General features: G+C 40.1%; 2 protein-coding genes across 3 annotated transcripts in view; one reads left to right on the top strand and one right to left on the bottom strand.

Annotated features, from left to right (window-relative positions):
* Positions 1–2810: 2810 nt before the first annotated feature.
* Positions 2811–3649, bottom strand: hes2.1 (hes family bHLH transcription factor 2, tandem duplicate 1). The gene is made up of 3 exons (XM_026368722.1): positions 3560–3649; positions 3260–3443; positions 2811–3151 (listed from the first exon to the last, which is right to left on the bottom strand). Exons 1-3 carry the CDS (start codon positions 3647–3649, stop codon positions 2811–2813), a joined length of 615 nt encoding a protein of 204 aa, XP_026224507.1.
* An 11271-nt stretch (positions 3650–14920) lies between these two features.
* Positions 14921–22333, top strand: part of espn (espin) — a 32683-nt gene continuing 25270 nt past the window's right edge. For both annotated transcript variants that reach the window (XM_026368658.1, XM_026368656.1), the window contains exons 1-2: positions 14921–15705; positions 17890–18083. In XM_026368658.1, the coding sequence (XP_026224443.1) occupies positions 15406–15705; positions 17890–18083 (494 nt within the window). In that variant the 5' untranslated portion in view covers positions 14921–15405. The remainder of the gene's footprint in view (positions 15706–17889; positions 18084–22333) is intronic.

Here is a 22333-nt window from a genome sequence, read left to right as displayed (position 1 = left end):
TACATACAGTAATGTATGTAGCACCACATCAATGGCTATTTAAGATGCCTCACAGAACATAACAATACAAGCTTAAAACTAAAAAACCCTATTTAAGCAGGAAAAAAGGAAAAACTCTTTAACGGAAGAAACCTCCAACAGACGGGCAGCCATCCCAAGCAGGCTTGATTGTTTGGGGTGTTTGGAAACAGAAAAGAATAACTGGCTACAAAGAACAAGAACAAGAAACAGCAAAAGCACCGGCAGGTTGGTACGGACAGCAACTGCATCCTGAAAATATACAGCTCCAAGGCCAGGGATGCCTGCAGAAGGAGACGGAGAGGCAGGAGAAGGAGGAAACACAGTTAATAAAATAAAAGCAAAAGTGGCATATCAATGGATAGAGAGTGGAGAGGAGGGAGAGGTCCCCCAGCAGCCTCAATCTATAACAGCATAACTAAGAGAAGGTTCAGAGTCACCAGATTTTCAGCCCCAGAGGCTTCGGTTAAACAGGGCATAAAACAATAATTGACCAAACACTTCAGCAGTTGCAGCTTTGTGGCAGCGTGTGATAAAGAGAACACTTAAAAGAAATCTCACAAGTCTCAGCTGCACTTTGCTAGAAGGCATGTGGGAGACCACTAGATCAAAAACTGTGGATATTTTTATAAATAGGCCACCTGGCTTCTGGTGGAGACCCACGAGATTCAAGGCTCTGACACTTGTGGCCAATTCAACTGCATAGTCCCTTTTGCCCACTGTGCTCCAGAGAGACCAGCAACAGGTGTGCGGGCCCACTATGAGTGTCTGACTGTGTAAGTATAGTTGTATAGTGCCAAATCACAACTAAAGTCAAATGAAGGCACTTCCCATTGTAAGGTTAAGGACCTTACAGAAATATGTGGAAAAACACAGCTCAGCTGTGTAGAATTAAGTAGAAAACCCAACAAATTCCCCTTGAGCAGCACTAAGTGACAGTGGAGAGGAAAAGCATCCTTTAACAAAAGAAACCTCCGGCAGAACCAGGCTCAGGGTGGACGGCCGTCTGCCTTAATTGGTTGGGGTGAGCGGAAAGAGCAGAGAGAACAGAACAGCAAGCAAAAAACCGAACACTTGTGAGGTTTGTAGAGCCACTAACTGCACAGTTGAAACAGCTCAGAAGACATGAATACCTGCAGAAAGGTACATAGAGAGGGAGACAGAGAGGAAGAAGCAAAACTAAAGGAGAAAGACGACGCAAAGTTCATCATAAGCAATAGTGGCATGACAAGGCTTGATGAATCATGAGCTTTAACAAAAAGGACAGTTTAAGCCCATTCTCGAAAGTAGAAAGTGTCTCCCTTCCTAAACCTGGACTGGGGGCTGGATCCACAGGAGAGGAGCTTGAGAAGCAAATGAAAGAGAAATATGAACTCTCTTGCTTAAGAGTTGGTGGGACATACTACATTAGATAATAGTAGCCCAGTCTAGAAGTAACACATGAATGGACTAGAGACAGGATGTTTTTAGCAAACTCCCTCATAGTTCTTCCTTTATATACAAGGTGAAGAAAACTGTCCATATCTTAATGAATGCTAGAAACATAAGTCAATAATTCTTATCAGCTTATCATAAAGTCAAGTGTTAGAATTGGTCGTCAGTGTATCAGTTAAATGAAATGGAAAATGTTTCAACAGTGTGAGGTTAATTTTCTGCTTCATGTAAAAAAATGATTTTGTAGCCTCGAAATTGTATTAAAATAAAGACATGTTTTATACTAGATATACCAATAATATTATATGTACTGGTGTAAGTCATATTAAGTGTGTCCCTTCACTGAATATTTACAGTAAATATAGATGGTGGGATATATTAAATTAGTTTCTACAATGGTTTGCACTAAGAAAATGTTAGGACAATGATTAAAACCATAGAGAGATGAAATACTGATTGGGACATGCCCAGTCAATGTCAATTGACAATATCACAGCAGAGCTATAAATCATTATTGAGTCATCAAACCGAGATGTTGACCAATGAATGTAGAATCCTGCTTAAAATGGCAGGTAAACACTGTTTGTTGGGAAAAGTGGAGAAACAGTTGTGTCAAATCTGTCGGTGCAGGCGAGTTCACAACCGCAGTTATCTCAGTGTTTGTCCCATCACACAACCAGCCCGACTTTTTCCCACCAGTTTGGCGGCAGCTATAGAGGCGCCTCGCATCAGCAACAATGGAGCAGCTGCTCATCTGCATCAATAGGCTCAGGCTGACCTGTGGCTTTATGCATTTGCGCGCCTTTTTTTTTACTCCTTTCACACTCCTGACAATCTCATCGTGAAGAATTTCAGATCCTTATAACACCACAAAATATAGAGATCACGACACAGCACGTTTAGACGAGGGTACATTTATTAAAAATCAAGTTTTTCAGTAACAAAACATTGCTTCACAAAACCAGTTTTCTCTGACACTCCATCAGTAAATAATACAGAATCCTATTTAACACATAGTGTTTACAGACTATTCTGTTGCACAGACCAAAATACTTTTAAGCCCATTGTGCAAACCTCAAACAAAATAACCCTTGGGGTTTTACAAAAGTGTTGCCTACAACCCGTATCTTTGACACCCCAAAGAGGATTGCATCTTTAAAAGTTCACAGACTTTCTATAAGATCTGTGATCGTGTGCCCTCTGACATTAAACGCAAAATGGGCCAAATGCTGAATAAAATTATTATACAATAACAATTCTTCTTCTCAATCATTCATTCATCGTTGGCTATTGGAATACAGCAAGTTAAAACAAGTCCACAAAATAAATAAGACCCCTAGAATAAATGTCCATCTAGTCTACCACGGCCTCCACATGGCAGCGTTGACAGGCTGCGGGCCTGGCTGCGCTCCGCTGGGAGCCACAGCGACGCTGCTGCTGCTGCTGCTGCGGGACTGGCTCTCCAGTCTGGAGCTGAAGCTGAATTTGAGGCTCTGGATCCTCTGTTGGATCTGAGGGAGAGTCCTGGAGCTGTGGGCGCAGCAGTTCAGGCAGGTCGGGGTGACTGTCGCGGACATGGACTGCTGGATGAATTCGTTCACCCGCTGGCACGCGTCTTGATCCACGCTCGTTTTGGGAAGCAGAGCGGAGACGCGCTGGAGGCAAGCTTTGTAGCCTTCTCTGTAACTATCTGCAGAGTCTGGTGAAGAAAAAATAGATTTGATCAGTGTCTGGAATTGAATGTGAAGCTTATTTACACTCATTTGTTTAGTTACATTGGTGTTGCAGTTGAAGAGATGATGCTCACCTTTGACTGGGGTGGAAGGAAGGTCTCTGAGAAACCGGACGGTCATTTCCAGAATATCAGCTTTCTCCAGTTTGGAGTAGCGCGCGTTGTCTTTGCCAACAAGAGGAAGAATCAGGCTCTTCAGATGACTCAGACTGTCATTGATGCGAGCACGTCTTCTTTTCTCCAGTAAAGGTTTCAGAGTCTGGAAGAAATAGTTGAAATACGTTACTTAGCATCAGCTGATAGTCAAATCAAGTATTCAAGTATTTTCTGTGAAATAAGCGATAATCTGGAAAGTTGGTTGATCCTTCTTCTTACCTTTCTTAGCTCGTTGGCTTGTTTTCTCTGGGCCACTGTGGACCTAGCAGGGAAAGGCTGACAGGCCTCAGTAGGGATGCTGGGACTCATTTTCTTCGTTTTCTGCTTGTTGCTTTGCTTTTTCAGGGGAGATACTTGCTCTGGGAGCGGCTAAGCTGAAGTGTGAGGCAGAGCTGGAGAGCCGGCTATTTATGTGCGCTCAGCGCGTCAGAGGGGAGGGAACACAAGCCATTGTGTTGGGGTTTGACGGAGAGGGGGGGGTGCCCTTGGGAGATGAGTAGAGGTCCTCTGTGGACCATCTGGTCCCACTGGACCCCTGCATCTACCGCTGGTATGCGGACTTTCATGATGATGTTGTGTTTTATTGCGTTTAAAATTTAAAGCTTCAACGTTCAACCAAGATCCAAAAACTCACACAAGAAGTTGATGATGATGTTTTTCCTTAACATGCAGTTTGTTCCAGATAGCTGCTCTTATATTAGCTATTTTAATAAAAGGTTGTTTCCTGCTTCAGTTGGCTTTAATTAAATTGGTAATCATTTTATTTTTGTGTTATATGTCTTCATCAACCAATCACCAAATCGTTCGGATAATTGTCTTTGTTTCATTACACATCTTAAAGTTTTCCTGATGGAAATATGACATAACAATATTAGTGCAAAACTATAAAAAATCTACACAATAATATACATTGCATTATTGTTTTCATCATTGTTTATGGGCTCGTTTCTTGCCAATGCTTCCCAACAAAAGAAACAGAACCAGACGAGTGATTCCGAGGTGACGAGACTAATCTATTCCTAAAATTAATAAACCAGATACCCAAGCCACGCTATGTATGGATTAACATCTGCTTATGGACCCCCAACAGTTTGCTTCCAGTTTCAGCAACACAGGGTTTACCTGGAGCAGTGGGGGAGGAGGAGACTGAGAAATAACCCTGCACCACACATTGAGAGCAGCGTGCCTCCGCGGGGCTTGAACATATACGTGCACACATATATAAGAGGTATACACAGTTGCATGGGCGATGTCTGAGCCATGGTCTAACACTGCATGGATAACACGGTGAGGACCAGATCTCTGATTTATGTCGGTGAAGATTCTCAGTGATTTATGATATAATGGTTAAAACTGGAATTTTGTTCCATTTAACACTGTATCATTTTTAAACATGCATTAAATGTCTCGTATTTAAACTTGTACGAAGACTTTGGCACGTTGTCTGCTGTTCTCCTTTAAACCACACTGTGCTGTGGTCTGTCAGTGGGATTCACGCGTTCGGCACGCGCCACGACCGCGCAACAGATGGGAGAAACCCCCCCCCCCCACCCTTCTCATGTTCAGTCTACACACACTCCCGCCTTCCCTGATTTCCACTGCTGCTCCCATCAGTATCCCGACCCGGCGCCTCTTCCTGTCCCTGTGCATCCCCATCATGAATGTGCTTTAACAATGCTTTAGTTTTGTGCAAATGAACACAATGGTAATACAGCAATAGGCCTACTATACTGATGCAAACCGAACCAACACCATAGTTTATGAAGATGTCCTAAAACGACATTCACAGGTAAATATAGTATTATTATATAGTATTCATAGATAAATGTTTATATGGTCTTATATTCTATAATAACTGGATTCCACCAAGTTTAATTATAAAGCGTCTAATGCTAAATATTATTGAGCTATACACTTCAGGATGACAAATACCAACTTTACGCACAGACTCTACGCACGTCCTTGTGAGTGTTTACTACAATAAAATATTAATTTAAGTGAAACATCTTTATTTATATTTGGAACCAGTTACGTAGCTCAACAACCTCACAACAGTATGAAAGAGATGACGCTGTTCTTCGGCTACAAGCTGCTCCGCTGTAGCTGTAGGGCTTCTAACCCTCTTATTTTTCAAACATTGTAGATGCGCGATTGTGCACGCGTTCTGCCCCATGGGGCCCCAAATAACTGCCATCAGGTTCTCCAAGATAAGAGCAGGAAAAAAAAATCCAAGGGAGACTTCGGTTAGGACCCTTTATGTCCTGGTTTCAGCGTGGGTATCCATCTGTGCAAACTGAGCACAGTGATCCTTTGTTGAAGGACGTAAAAAATTGCAGGGGTGAAGAGTTATCCAGGAACTGCATGGGAAAGGGAAATCATGTTGTCTTCAGTTGAACTACAGGCCACTAAAATGAATCCTATCTTGGCTGTTTACGTGAGAATGATCCTTTGAATAAAACGAATAGAAAATGGTTTTATTGTATATTATACTGCTGATAAGTAGTATAATAAGTACTATAAGTACTATAGCAACACCACAGCTACCTATTGGGCAATGACATGTACCAACACTGGGAAAGGTCAAATGTAGCTGATGTTACCTTAACCTGAAATGAGTTGAAGTATGAAATACTGATAAGAGAATTTGGTCGTATAACCGGCATGAGACTGACACGAGCCGAGGAGTTCAGACAGATGGAGCGTGCGCGGGGTCATTGAAGCGTGAATCCAAAAGCGTCCACGGACTCTTCCTTGCTGAGGACAATCGTGTCTATCACGGCTCCATGGAAGCTTCCAGACTTTTAGTTTTTCCAGCCAACAACTCCTGAGTCCAACTCAAAGGATGTCTGGCATCCCAAGCCAAAATCTACGCCAACTTTAGCAACGTGACGCATCTGGAGACGACTGGTGGCTGTGTTTGAGTCAGCCAGAGCTGATGGAGCCTTCTGGAGAGAAGACGAGACCTCTTCCATTTTGGGACAAGACAAACATGTCAAGTTGGTCTCCATGTTGTTCTCAGTTGACGATCAAATCCGACGTGACTGTCACAATATTATAATTTATTTATTTTTAGCCGATCAAAAGCTGAAAATTGCAATAAGTAAACTGTTAGATTAACTAACAGCCCAAATCCAAAACATCAAGAAATTATTTAATCTGTTATAAGAGGAGATAAGGATGGTGTTTTCTTGAACGTCACTTTTACATTTACAACAGTAAATAGCCTACTATATTTTCAATAATTACAGATCTTACAGATAAATGAATGAAGGTTTTCATGATTTCATCACTGAAGTCTGAAAACAAAACAACTCGTTCAGGTGTGTTGGTAACCCAGGGCTAGAGTGGAGTGATAATATGTAAGGTTCATTGTTGTAATCCTTTAATTTGGTTAGTTATAAATAAATATTTTGAGAAATAAATTATAGCTTTATTGAAAAAAGAAATGTGCAATAGTAAAATATCAGTGATTTAGAGTTATGGACATCATCAGGGTTTATGGATACAGAACAAGGAGAGATCATATTTATTTGTTTTCTGACCAAAACCATCACCATTACCAGCGTGGTGCAGTGTAGCTGTGATTGTACTCATGATCTGTAGCATTTAATGATATAAAGAAACTATTACAGTAACATTCACACAATCCCTTTGCTGATTAGACACAGTTTACTTATTCACACGTTAGGTTGTAAATATTCTATTGTAAGTGGCTTAAATACCTGCAGATTTCATTCAGTATGAATCTCCACTCTCAGATTGTTGAACTGACAGGATAAATAACCGAGATGCTATTCAAGCTGCCTGGACAGGGAATTCATAATTAGCTGAAGCTGGATCACGTTCCCCACAGAAAAGTGATCTTAACAAACTGTTCCAACCATAACATCTCTCTTTGTACATCTGGGAGTTGAAGTGCTTCCAGTGTGAAGTCATTTAAATCAATTTCCAAATTGATTGTGTAGCAATTAGAACTTCGCTTTCTTGATTTCCTTCTTTTCAAACCTTTAATGAGTAAACAGCATGGACTTGGATGAATAACTGAGCAATCAGAGGTAGAACATTTTCATGTATCCACAACATCCTGGGTTACTGTGGATTCAGTGCTGTTCTTTGTTTTATCCCACAACACAAAACTCAAGGTGTGGTCACCCCTTACTAAATATATTTCTTATAATATTTATAATAATAAATGTTTCCATGCTTTGACAAAAGAAAATAATTTATTCATTCAAGCTGTCTTTGAAGTCTCTTTTAAAGTAATTTCTATGTCACCACTTTACTTTCTCTGATTCTATGCTCTTCCACCGTGAGTCCTTTTCTGTGTTCGACTGGTTCAGTTTTATTCCTGTAAGGTCACCACTGTCCATGGTGCTGAAGACAGTTTTCTGACAGGTGGAAGCTGTCTGTGGTACATGTTTTGTTGGTCTGCTCTAAAACAAGTCCTGATGCTGGACTTGCCTTTTCTTTTTTGTAGACACCCAACATAGCATCTTATTTCAGTCTGTACAAAATGTGTGTTCATAAAATGAATAATTGCAGTTATTCCTATTATTGAATAGTATAATGACTAGCTAAAATATTGTAGTTGAGCTTTTGTAAAAAATGTAGAAGGATGGTTGGATGGTTCATCTACTGCATTATACTGAAGTGGCTCTGTCAGTTTAACTTTGTACATATCCAACAAAACTGTAGTAAACTCTTGAGTAATTTCAACCAAATTGTCGACTTCAAATGCCAAATGTTAATTTGAAATGTTTGAAATGTAGGGTAGCTGATCTTAGTTCTAATTAAAAACACTGAAAATATGAATCCAATGTACAATCTCTAGGAAAAGTTTACCTGTGATCACTGGAACACAAATGATCACGCCAGTCATTTCCAATTAAGCCTAACTGGAAGAGCCTAGAAAAGTGTCAGTAGGAAGGAACAAGAAGAGTTGTACTACTAGAAGATACACAAACCAAAATGACTAAGTGTTAACACAACCTTGATTTGAAACACAGCTTCTGACTGTGTCTAAGACCAAACCCAGTGCATGAAGTCCAAAAAGTCCGCCTGTGTTGACGTGTTTGACTTAAGTCTACTCAACCACATTTGCAGTAATTACAGGTGAAGTCACAAAAAAAATCCCTCCAGGTTAGAATAGTTGAAAAAAAACTTCTCAGTCTTAAAATAAAACATAGATTAGGTATGATTTAATAAGAACTATGATCATAGCTAAATTGGTTAAGTGTGTATTCTGTATATCAACGGGGACAGACTAAATAAAACAAGAAATGGCCTCTCAACAGGGTAAAACAGTTCAACAGCACAAAATATATTCTCCTACATTTTCCTTTATCACTTTTCTACGTTATTGTTACCACTGCTATGTACAGACTGAGCGCTCTGCTGTTTAACTAATGGTTCCTCCTTATGCAGCTGCATTTAATGGTTGAGGAGTGAGTAGAGCATTTAATCTTACTTATATTTTACCTTACTTAGTAATAGTCAAAGATGTGTTTCTAAATATTTCTGTATTGTGTTTTTACTCTATGTCGATGTTCTTCTTGCTCTAAAGACTCATCAAAAATCTGTTTTTGTAGAGCATCTGCTTCACCTTTGGTGAAAATCCCCCTTTTCTCCCATCAGGTAAGGTGCTAAATGAGATGGTGGCAAGAAATACTGATAAATATAATATAAAAACAGATAAATATATTAATAAGGTAAAGGAGATGTCACTAATCCAGAAGCTGAAATGATAAAGACCTACCTTTTCAGTGAATGACCTAATCTACACGGTATACACGTTATTTTAATTAATAAATATAGATGCAAGACTATAATAGGATCTTACACTAACGTTAAACTGTTTTTGTTTTAACTGTTATAAGACATTAAAAAAAACATAAATATAAAACATCAAAATGAGCTGTAGAACAGATTATTATTAGATCAGACTATGGTTGGAATATGGTTCTCTGAGATAATAAAATGACAGACAGACTGCAGAGTGTTTGGAAATGCATGCATAATGCAAACACTAATTGTTTTTCAGTGACTTTAGAGACGCTTCGCCATTTATTGCATTTATTTTCATTAGAGTTCATCGGTGAAAAGCATCAAGCCCGGCGTCGTTTGGAGTTTCAGAAGCGGGGGAAAATGTTTGGGCTATGGTAGGCCTACATTGAATATATCAGGGTGATGGCTCAGACGGGATTTGAAAGTCCAAAGAAGCCTAACCAAGCCAAAAGCCAAGCTGGAGGACACAGCACACATCTGGTGGCGCACATTTGTTTTTGTTCGTCAAAGTTGACAAAGGTAAACTTACAGCGTCGCCTTAAGCTTCTCCACCAATAGCTGTCGACCTCTCAGTCCCAGTCTACCTCAGTGTGCGCTTCACACGCACAGTCAGCAGAACCATCCACTGCTCAGGGAACAGACAGCAAGGGGAAAACGCACACGGCTGTAGCGCATGGATGAACAGAGTGGCCCCGGATAGCAGCGAGGTCAGGGCCACGCAGGACAGGCGGCTCGTTGGCGGGTGATTTGAAAATTGGATTTCTGACTGATTCATTGTGCTGTCATATCAGGGGCACGAGAACAGCACGAGCCAGTCGGACAAAGGCAGCAGATGGCTTTCCTGCTCCAATGAATTATGGGGAAGGTACAGAGACACAGGGGCCATGACGAGCTGTCCAGAGGGAAATTACGGAATGGGGGGTTAATCACCAAATGACTATTGAGCTATTCTGCATTGGAGCAACGTTTAATGCAGAAGAAACATTAAATAATAACAAATCACTGATGAAATGATGAAATAAAGGGTTTCCATTTAGCCAACTAAATAAGGCTGTCCATAACGACACATGTGGATGTATCTGTATCTGTATTTGTCTGTCGCTGCCAGTTTGACTTTCATTAAAACATTTACTCCACAAATACATGTTTTTTTATTACATTATGAAAATATCAAACCTTAATATTCTGCACATTTTTCCATACCCCATCCTCCTGCACAGTCCTGGAGGAGCGCATCAGAGCCGCGCTCGGACGGGGCGTGGCGTGTGCGAGGTGTCCGCCCACAGAGACAACGCGTCTCTGTCACTGAGCCCGAACCTCGTGTTGGAAAAGGGCGCTCAATACAACTGCAGCCTTCCACCGTGCAGCAACGACCTGCAAGAGTCACGCTCTGGTATGTTATTTTGTTCCTTTTAAAACTGAATATCATAATTATAGTTGTTTGTGTAGTATATAAGATTTGATTTATTCTCATAACACTGAGATCTATATGAAATCTCAACCACTTATCTTCATCTTAATTTATAGTATCATGATAAATGTTGATGGTTTTATAAATGAAACAAATGTGTGTCAGTCTTTTATACCATTTTGTCTGAGCCTGAATAATGATATTTGTGCAACAAGTTCACAATAACATCAAGTTAAAGCTGCTGTAACTGTAACATGTGACTAAATGTTAGAGCTCTTATAATACTCAGATCTGCATATACGCCCACTCTTCTAAATTATAGCTCTACATGAGTGGGGTATGAACCCATTCTGTTACTTGATGCACAGTAAGTTGGTGCAAAATCATGCACCAACTTTAGTAATTTAACCTTATGTGTCAATATATAAAATCAACCCAGGCACAGAGAACCAATTCAAACTGAATTTTACCATATTTCCAGTAAATCCCATCACAACAGTGCTCTCAAATGTTTGACTTGTCACTGTAGACACTTATTTGTTGAAAACTGTCTTGTCAAATTAGTTGTCCTGTATCTGTCAGGTGTTATTGAGCCTGAGTGTGAGAAAATCTGACCACAGAAATTCTCACTGCAGCTCACGGATGACTGGGTCGCAGTGGGAGAGACACCGTGCCTCCGTGGTGAGTTCAAGGGGACAGAAGACGTCTCACTAATGTCTCAAGACAGTGAGAAAGACTGAAGGATCAACATGAGATGCAGGAGGAGATGTCAGGGTTTATGGTAACAACCAGAATTTATTTCAGAAGCTAAAGAGTCTTATTTCTGTTTGAGATATAATGATGTTATTAATAATGGAAACATCTGCTGAACCCCCCGTGGGATCTGTTTATCTGTGTATGATACAAAATGTGAACTACACCCGTCTGTAGCCTGTTTAGTTATTGACGTAACAATATGTGAAACAGTCTAAAATTGAGAAAACGTTTTTCACAGTTGATATAAGGTGTTAAATAAAATCAGTGGATAATATAATTGAGACATAGACAATTTGAAACTGTAGTTTATACTAATTGTTCAGGAGAACAGAAATCTGCACATTCAGCAAAATTGTGGGGCTTTGTTAAAATGAATGAATCTTTAGGGATCAGAATGATGAAGAGGCATCTAAATAAAATCATGTTCATCAAAATACAAAATATACAAGCAGCTTTATACAAGCAGCAAAGCATTATAGTCATGGCTATAGCTCTTTTGTTGTTGTTGTTGTTTAAGGAATAGAGCTGTAGTGTTTATTTACCATATGTAACCACTGTTATATCTATAATAATCCAGTTTTTGTGCCTCTGTGTCTAAATAATTTAGAAAGATCACATGTATTATATTTATAAAGGGGTTTAAAGGTATAGTACAAATGTTTTATACATTTACAGCCTCTGCAAGAATTTAATCCAATACAAAAAAACACACAAGAGAGGAAAAAAAATACCACTGTGTAATAAGCCTCTCTGTGAAGATGAAAGAAAGAAAGAAAGAAAGACAGAAAGGCTAAACATGAAAATGTGTACTAATGGGAGGGTGGAAAATAATAATAAAGTCATTTTCTCTTTGTGTGTGTTGATCTTCTTTCAGCAGCTTAATAAAGTTCATTCTGTCTGGTGTCTGTCGTTTTTTCACAAAACATATTTATCAGCACTTGATGATGATGAACTGTAGCGTGTTATTATTATTATTATTATTATGATTATTATTATTATTATGACCCGTGCGCTTCTCTGGGACTCAGAGACAGAAGGCGTGGTCCCTGCACGCGCTCAGGTTGATTCAAGCAAAAACAGTCACTTCACTGCACGCGCCAACGAGCTGCGCTGTAGGAGAGAGGCGCGAGGAGGTTTATTTTTATGAAAAAGGCTCTAAAATATAAAATTAAAATGGTTCCAGCACATTTTTATATTAAAAGATGGGGGTGCTGATGTTCGTCTCTACATCACCCGCGGAGTTTGTTCATTCTCCCACTAGTTCAGGTTATTTTTTGTTCATTTGAGATTTTTTTTTTTGGTTTGTTTATGGTTCCTTGGGTTTTTTATTTTATTTTATTTTTTTTATTTTTTTTTGGGGGGGGGGGTTGTTTTGGGTTCTTTTTAGTTGTTAGATTATAAGCAGCAGGGACCTGGGCACAAAAAGTCCTGATTTGAATGTTCCCGCCGCGCAGCAGCAGATGTGACCGTACAATAGACGCTCGGAATAATTGAGTCTCATTTGAATAACTGTCGCATGTCTGACGCGTGCAACAAATATCCCACGTTTCCCAGGAAAGCCGTTGGCAGCCCCCTTTTCCAGTTCAATGGGGGTTCAGCTTCTTACTGCTGGAAGATGCGGGCATGTCTTTGAAGAACCCTGGGAACAGAGTCCAGACCACTTACACACGACAACCATGTGCTGCGCTCTTTATCTTAAAGATAGAGCTGCTGGGCTGCAGCTGCACCCGACGCATAATCTCTGTGATAGGTCTGGGCCTTATTTAATAGAGAGACAAATACATGACTAAATGAATTAAAACATTTTAAAAAAGACAGAAATACAAACGAATTTGGATAAAACTGGATCCAAATGTTGATGAAATAGTGTCATTAAAAAACAGAATACTGTTAAAAATCTGTGGGCAAATATCTTTCAGTATAAAAAATTAATCTAGTCTGTTGCCAGAGCATTGAGTTGTATCACAGGAGGAATATAAATACACATGTTTTTGTGTATGAAAATGATTTTAAAATATCTACAGTGTGTAATTTAACTCCCTGCCTACAGCACAGTTGATGTAGTGTGTCCTCTAAATCGCGTTAGAGAGTTTTTATTGTCCACGTCCTCTGGGGAATTGTACAATTAGTCCTCCAGGGGGAATCCCCCCCCCCCCCCAACATCGGCGCGTGGTGTCTATGACAGTTGAACATGTGCAACAGATGGGCCAGGGAGGCACGCGCCGAGCACGAGTCTCACCCCCCCTTAAAAAATCCTGCAGAAGAACGAAATGTGAGAGTGAAGAGGCAGGAAATGTGGAGCCTGAGGAGAGACTGCGAGATTTATACAAATATAATGTATTATTATATATCAGCTCTCTCAACAAATCTAAAACATGTGAAGTAGATGGAACTCTGAACCTGAGCACTGTACTGTTGAATAACAATAAAATAAAAACCCCTTCCTATTTCAAACTCTTTAATATGTGCTTTTGGAGCAGTGAAATCTGTCCGTTTTGGACCAAATGGAGTAGAATTTAATTCTATTCGCGGTTAGTCTGATGTTTAAAGGTGTGCGACAGTTTACAGTCATTTTAAAGACGCTGATGTAAAAATGATTCTCACCTGGACACCTCTGCAGGTGCAGACGTACGTGACAGAAAACAAAGCTTTCCTGCCATCGTTTGGTAACAGAAAGTATTACACTTCATCTTCAGGTCAGAGATATTTATTATTTTTATAACTAAGTTCATCATGTGGGTGATTAATAAAGCATTATCTTCAGGCTATACTAAAGTAAAACAGTCTAAAATTTACTTAAAATGTATAATCACAATTAATTAAATCTAAAAAAGCAAACAGACAGTTTTTATAAAATAGTTTAATACATTATAATATGATATAAGTGTTTTATATTGTTGAAAGGATAATTATTACAGATGCCTGCAATAAGAAGCAGCATCTTACTGTGTTTGGTCAGAGTGAAGCAGGCTGATCAACCACGGTTAGATCCTGATAATATTTAATATTAAACTGTCAAGGTGTAAATAAACAAGTAGGTACAGGTGCCAGATAAATGCAGCAGCATCCTAATCCGACTGTGGTTAATCTTTCAAAATGAGGAATTAGAAACTTCTAACAAACATATTCTGATGTGACACACGACTCAGGATGGAAAACATAATATTATTTGTATTATAGCTGCAGAAAGCATCATACTGACAACTGGACTGTGTCAGCTATAGTTTCAAACGTCAGCCTCTCCCCTGCTGTGTTTTTAGCCACCTTAGTTAGATTCTGCTTTTGTATAATTCGTTTCTAGTTACAGTTTTGCAAAAGGCCACCAGATGGACCTCTACAGTGGCCAGTTGAGGACTTCAGATGTAAAATTAATGCTCATTAGACTGGATCCTCAAGCAAAGACTGGGCGTGTGTTCAAAAAGTCCATTGCTGAATTAGTATCTATCCGTGGGTCTGTTTGACTGAAACCCACCACCAGTTGGATAACTGTCTCTGTCGTCCTATACTCAGAGTTTTAAAGAGTCTGTTCGCACTGCCCCTTTAACTTCTAAACCGATTTCCAGAAAGCAACAACCCGTCACAGGTTCAGCGATCCTCCCCCTGATGGATTATTTAACAGGCGCTCAGTCCCATGTCGCCATCTGCCATAGGATGAAAAACACTGCGGAATATTCTCTGAGGGACATGATACACGTTCGTTTTAATGGAAGAAAACAGAGTAAACAAGCAAAAATAGTTTACTGAACTCAAAAACACAAACCTGCGCAACAGGTGTTCAGCATCACGCAGGCGCCAGACAAACGAAGCGGATAACTGAAGCCCGTCAGCAGGCAGAACATAAAGAGCAGGTTAGTTTATACATATATCAGATGCAGAACATTAGAAAGAGCTTTTTTCAATATGTAAAACACGTCGCTTAGTGAAATGTGCTGCGTATGAATGGGACCTGATTTTGCTTTGACCGCTGCGGGAAGACGTGGAGCGATAACTAAGAATTTACCGAGTGACTGAGGAGATCTGGGACTCTGTGAAGGCAATGCTGACCCCATCCACACGGTGAACCGATCGGGCTCAACTCAGGCAACCGAAGGATCGAGTCGTCCGGGCTCCAGTCATGGTGGCGGAGGGGGACATGACGCTGCTCGCCGCGAGGCAGGGGGACGTTCAGACTCTCAAAGCGCAATTAGCGGCAAAAGCGCTGACGAGCGACGTGAAGGACGTGCTGGGGGCTTCACCGGTCCACCACGCAGCCCGGGCCGGGAAACTGAACTGTCTGCGTTTCCTGGTGGAAGAGGCAGGTCTACCGGGAAACTGCCTGGCGAACAACGGGGCAAGTCCTGCTCATGATGCAGCAGCCACCGGCAACTTGGCCTGCTTACAGTGGCTGCTGACCCAGGGTGGATGTCGGCCAGAGGTGAGGTGCTTTAGCCACAGATGGAGCAGTTGAAGTGTTGCAGACAGTGGTTTAATTCCAACACATCTCTACAACTTCAGGTTTCAGTGGATCTGCTATAAGTTGACCAGTGTTAGTGTTTCCTGTGCGTAAAACCCCACATTTCTATAAACCTAGATTATTTTTTTATTTATAAATGTACATAAATTTAATTAAATGAGTTTCTAAAGACATTATGTTCAGTGACATGTTTTAGAAAACATTGCACATATCCTACAGGATGTTTTCCTTCACTGCTCATGAGGCCCTTCCACAAGTGGTGAGCTGATCACAAGACCTGTAATTAAAAGCCTACTCACGACACTGCCATTCACTCCTAGTCCCTGATGTTTTGAAACAGTAAAACCAGAATCATTGTACCTTGAGTGGTGATTAGTTTTCACTGTGGTTACAACAAAACCTCATGCAAAAAAATGACCAGTAACAGGTTTATCATGAAGATATTGTTACAGACATCAAAGCATGGTGACTGTAGAACAGTCTGAAAACACACTGCTTCTGTTTTGAAAAATTGGTCTTCAGACTTTAATCAGAGCCTCTATATTAAATTTTGATAAGACATATAGAAAAGCAACATCTGTGATGAAAACACTGTAAAAGTGTGAATTGTCTTTATGTTCTAGTTTAACACTCACCCTGCTACACTGCGTCATGTTCCTATGGTAATGAAATATGCAAAACTGAATTTGCAAATGTAATATCCTTTAAACAGTGTAACTCAGGAAGGACACACATATAAATGACAGTGCAGTTTGACTTCGTGGAGATGATTGGTACTGAAAGTACTATGGTTAAATTATCACATGATGGATTCAACTTTGTGACCTTTTATGATTCAATTATCCAATTTCCATGTTCCTGCAATGCAAAGTGTTCACCCCAGGGAAGGAGTGTCGCACGCACTGAGAAGGAGTTGTATGTTGTGTTCTCCCAAGTACATCCTCATGCACCACAAAGTTTACATGTCTACATATGTAGTACAACCCTGTCATCCATTTCATGGTATATTTAGTGTAGGTCACCAGCCTATCAAACATAGACACAACTTAGAATTGCTGACTGTAGAAGGAAACCTACGCAGGCACAGGCCACGGTGTTCACTTGTGTTATACCTTCTCAAAGAGGAACACCTGAGTGAACCAGGCGCTCGAGCCAACCTGTTGAAATCTCTGGCTCTAAATTTAAAAGAGCAATAAGAGCTCTATCTCTATTACTGTTGAGGGCTGCCCGGCAGACCACAGACGAGCAACAGAGAAAACCCCAAGCCACCAACTAACTGATAACATACTTGGCTGACATTTACTAAACCTATCAATTACCACTTGCATTGCAATCTACCTGCAGGTTTATCAATAACGCTTTAGCTTCTACTCCTCACTATTGTGTCTTGTGCTTTGTTACTGCACCCTGATGCTGATTTTATCTAGTGGTCATTTGAGGCACTCTACTGCCTCAGACAGCAGACTAATTAATACACATCTGTTCAAAGAGCATACATTTTAATTTTCTATTAAATATTGGTGTAGGTCTTGATACGAAGAATAAAAGTATGTTACAGGTAAACAAGTTTTAAAAGGTGCACAGAAGCCAAACCTTTTGTTTTCTGAGTTTTATTGCATTAAAGAAATTAAAAATGTCATTTTCCTAGTTAATAACCGCTTGGTGGTGACAGGCATAAGGCTTTTATTTTTATTCCATTCACATTGTGTTTTCTGGCTCTACTAGTTGTGTAGAAATCATCTGTCTAAACTCAGTAATGCATTAAGTTAGAGGCTTAGGAATAGTTCAAGTTTCCAGTGGAGAATGTTATTTGTTGACTGTTTTCACAATGTCTGCTATTACACACATAAGCCAAGTAAGGACTTACTTCTGTCTGCTACTCGTGAGCTTTTTTCAGAGTATAAAGCCATTACTGCAAGAGCTTTAAGTGTTTTTGATTCACTGAATAATTCAAACTGTATATAAATACTTGATAATATTCATCTTGATGAATTGCAATGTAAAAGAAAACTGAGTGTTTCATTTCATCATATGAAGTATTGGCTCTTAATTGAACAGTATACTAGTAGTGTATTCACAGTCCAATACTTTTACTGTTGGTAGGACTACTGTTAAACTACTTGAGCTCTTTTCATTGCCTTATAGGACAGGGACAGCTCTGGTGCTACTGTTCTGCACCTTGCATCCCGCTTCAGCCACCACGAAATCACCGATTGGCTGCTGAAGAGTGGTGAGGTGGACCCCGGGGCCTCCACTGATACAGGGGCCCTGGCTGTTCACTATGCTGCTGCCAAGGGAGACCTGTCCTCTCTCCGACTGTTACTGGCGCACAGCCCAAGGTAAGAGCAGCATAGTTTTGTTTAGAAATCAATGTGATCACGTACGGTGCTGTTTGTAACAGGATTGAACAAGTTGCAGTGGATCCACTGTTCAATTTCAGATTTCACAGTTTGCACTTAAGCCCACCAGATGTCAAAGGTCAACAAGTCAAATACTTTGTCTTCAGATGATAATCAAATAAATCGGGGCTGATACAGTAACACCCAGAGATTCCACCAGCAGCTCAATGTAAGGATCCAACTGTGGGTAATATTTTCATCACCAGCTGGCACTTGTGAGAAGCTAACTGAACTTTCCTGAAACCTATGGACCAATCTACATACTTTGTGTTCAAATCCCACGAAGAAACAAACAAACAAAAAGTCTTAGTGGTTTAACCTTCCTAAAATACTGCACAGCACCATTCCCAAGTGTGCTGCTTATGTAATACCTCTACAGTAATTTCCATACAGAGCTTGTATTGCTCTGTGAGACTAAAATTTGTGTTAACAACCTGTATTGTGCGTTACAAACTGATGAGAAGCTAGAACTAACTATTATTTTGCTCATTAAGTATTTTGTCTGACAAACACCCAAAAACCCAAACAGACAGTATTTAGCTGACTACACTATGAGCATACACACCAAATGGCTCAGACAAATCATCAACTTTAACCAACTAATATAGGGCAACTGTATCAAATGTCACACGCAAAGTTTCCATAAAGTGATTAATCAGTTAATTGACTGATTATTACAGCTCCAGTAAAATGTGTACATTTGTATTTGTGATTACCCCTTAATAAAAATCCCTAATCAGCACAGTGGCAGACCCACGTGTGCCTCGAGAGATAACAGCCGCCCATACAGGAGTGAGGTGTTCAGAGGACTGAATTGTCCTTCTGGAGAAGCAGCAGCCATCAAACACAGCTGTGAATACAGAACAAGCACTGACTAATGCCACAAATTCTACACGTTAGATTAGGTACTGTCTGCTAAGAGGGGAGACACACACTCTTTTAAGCTGGGTAGGTTGTTCTACAGCAAACACCAGAAAGGTTGACATGTTAGGATAAGACGTGTGATCATGATGCAGCAATTTAAGGGCAGATTTGGCAGCATTAGTGGCCCGGTATCCAGTGGCTTTTACACACTACTGTCTGTCTTAATGCCTGAATATAGAAAGAAAGTATTAGCACATATCAGCCTTGCTGATTCACAGGCTGAGATACAAGAAAATATGTGAACTGCAGTTTTGATGTATAAGTGCATTATTTGATCAGTGGAAACACATTTTTAAAAATAATAACTATGTGTTAGACATTGCCCTGTAGTTGAGTGGTCTACTTTTGTGAATCAGGCTGTGTTGTAGCTAATGTATTCGTATTAATGCTGTAGGAGAAAGTTTTGTTCTTCTAAAGAAACCGGTCTTCATATTTCATGAACAGTAGGAAAGGGTTTGGTGTCTTACACAAGGGCATCTCAGTATCTTGGCTGTTGATTGATGCCTCCCTACAGAGTAGTAAACAATGAACGCGGTTACAACTTGAATTTGTTGTTTCTAGTTTAGTGAAATTAGTACACAATCAGCAACTTTAGGTCGATAAGAACAGTAGCTTTTATTTTAGATAAGCAATATTAATAGCAACACCCGTCTGCTTATCGAACTAAAGGAAAACTGGGCTTTGTTTGTGCCGGTGTTTACTTTATCTGGAAATATAATCAATCTGAAGGTTAGCTTTTAAGCTACACATCCTTGCATTTTGAGCTGTTTTGACTTTGGAGACCACAGGTTATTACTCCAATATTGTCTGGTTGCACCCCAGACAGGTGCAGAGCTGCTGAAAATTTAATGTGCCTCAGCAACACTGTAGCTCCCTGATAGTCGGGCCCCATTCACTCTTCTCCACCACCCCCCTCCCACTGTTGCTGTTTACCACCATCTCCACAGCGACACACACAGTAGCGCCAACGTGCGATAAGATAATGAGGAAAACAAATCTGTTTGAATAGACGGGCTGCTTTCTCACTAGCCCCTGCCATTGTTTAGAACGGCACAGAGATAGCATTCTTGTTTCAGGGTTTATTACAAGACACAAATTTGTATCAGTGAGTTTTAAGGAGTAATTTGACAGCTCAGTTTGCTCTGCTTGAAAAACCAAATCACTACAATGACATGACTGCTACACAGAGGTGAGAGTACATGCACTAAACAGGTGGTAAACAGTAAACAAGCAACACCAGTTACAGTGGCAACAACTTTGTCCACCATGACGTTTCATGACCAAGTCATGAAGAAAACCAGGAAATAGTTCACTTACTTCTTCTTGCCACTATACATTTCAAGGTATTTATACTTTTTATAGTTATACTAAAGTAAGTTTTAGTTTGCACAATTAACAGCATGGAGATACTGCAAAATATCTACACAAGACCCCAAGCTTCAACCAATATTGCCTTTTGATACTCGACATGACAAAAACTACTAACATCCACAAGCAAAACTACAGCTGCCACATCTTTTGATTGGTTTGAGTAAAAAAGCAGATACTCGCAGTAAACAGATTGTTGCCAGTTTATTTATACAATTAGTTGAATGAGTTGCACTTGTCCGAATTCCTGTGTGAACTGAACCCAAGCTGTTGCTGTTTTTAACTGCCTGAAAACTTCTACTCGTTATGCCATCAGACACACACACACACACACACACACACACACACACACACACACACACACACACAGTGAGCAAAAGAGAGAGGGAGCTACAGACAGGTTATGCAACCAATTAGTGCAGATTAAAATCTTTGGCCAAGCCATAATTCCAACGTGCAGTTCAGGAGGTTGACCTCTGCATTAGGATATTCTAGAAAGGTACTACTTACTGGAAACAAGTCCATCCCTTCATTAACAAAAAAGATCTTGGCAAAATGGCAGAGTAGAATCAATGTAGACCTGGTAAACACAGGTCTCTTAATCACCCAGTGATAAACACTGAAGTCATCTAAGGCCTTGTGCTTATTACATATGAATATAGGAGCTCACAAAGAGGTTCAATTGGGGTTTAAATTAGTTTTTATTCTGATGGTCATCAATGGTAATTTTAGATACAAGGAGAGTAAGAAGTAAATAGGAGCAGAGCTTTTCCTTCATCCACCGGCTGAGTGGTTCTTATTTCCTTCAGCTTTAATCTTCTTAATAACTTCTTGGTACAAGTTGGACAAAAAAGCCTTTTTTGTTCTTTTACAACAAGAGGTTTAAACTGAGGGAATGTAAGTTAACGTGCAACTTTCAGATGGTTGTGGGAAAAGGGCCCACAGGATTACAACTGTGCACCTTGAAAGAGTGTTGTTATAAAGTTAAAACCTCAGATGTGAAATTCTTCAAATGACGCAATATTGTCGTAAACAGGTTTCAACCTGAACCTCTTGTCTCCAACAACTGCACCTAAATGAAGATTTCCATGAATATAAGAAAAACCTGTAAAATTCACTGATGTCATATCCTTAAATAAAGCATATCAATTCCCCACAACATTCTTCATTATTTAACAGGAAAAGCTGTGAGATGGTTACAAGCCTTTATCAGCTAATAAGACCATTAGTGTGACATCAATTACTTTGCATGTAATGAATATAACCTCGGTCTTTGTTACTGCGCACATGGGAGGGGAACAGAGGGGAGGGCAGCGTATAGACAATTACTCAGGTAATCATCGGAGCTGAACTGGAAATATATCAAATGTCTGCTTTTTCAGAGTGCATTTTTTCCCATTGAATTGAATGAATTGATCTGACGGACAAACAGCACCCCTTGTGATCCTTGCCGTTAGTGTCGTCACACAAGGGTAACCTCTTTCTTAACTCGTTGAAATCTACACCTGTTATTCAAAAGCACTTCTTTACCGGAGTATTCAGCCCTCTTCACGTGGGAAAAGTAGTGTGCTCTTTGTTAGAAGCATGTCCATCTTGCCTTAAGTACACGCAACTTTTGCCACTCTCGCATAGTTTGTAGCAAAGAATAGTGACAAATGTAAGCCTATCTCCTACACAGACCTCAGAGCACAGATGAACTTCAGCCCACTTTGGTTACGTTCATGAATAGTTAATCTGTCCAACCACATCCGGTGACAGAACTTCAAGACTACTTGCTCTCTTTTATTCTCAAACATTTAATGTGTGCATGCTTTAGCTTGGAACTTGTCCCTTGAACACAGAGGCCGCCATTTTTATCAGGTATGAGCAAAAATTTCCACAGGTTTTTTCTGCATCTC

This window comes from Anabas testudineus, chromosome 7 (assembly GCF_900324465.2).
Source record: "Anabas testudineus chromosome 7, fAnaTes1.2, whole genome shotgun sequence".
NCBI lineage: Eukaryota > Metazoa > Chordata > Actinopteri > Anabantiformes > Anabantidae > Anabas > Anabas testudineus.
This window is presented reverse-complemented; position numbering and strand designations above follow the sequence as displayed.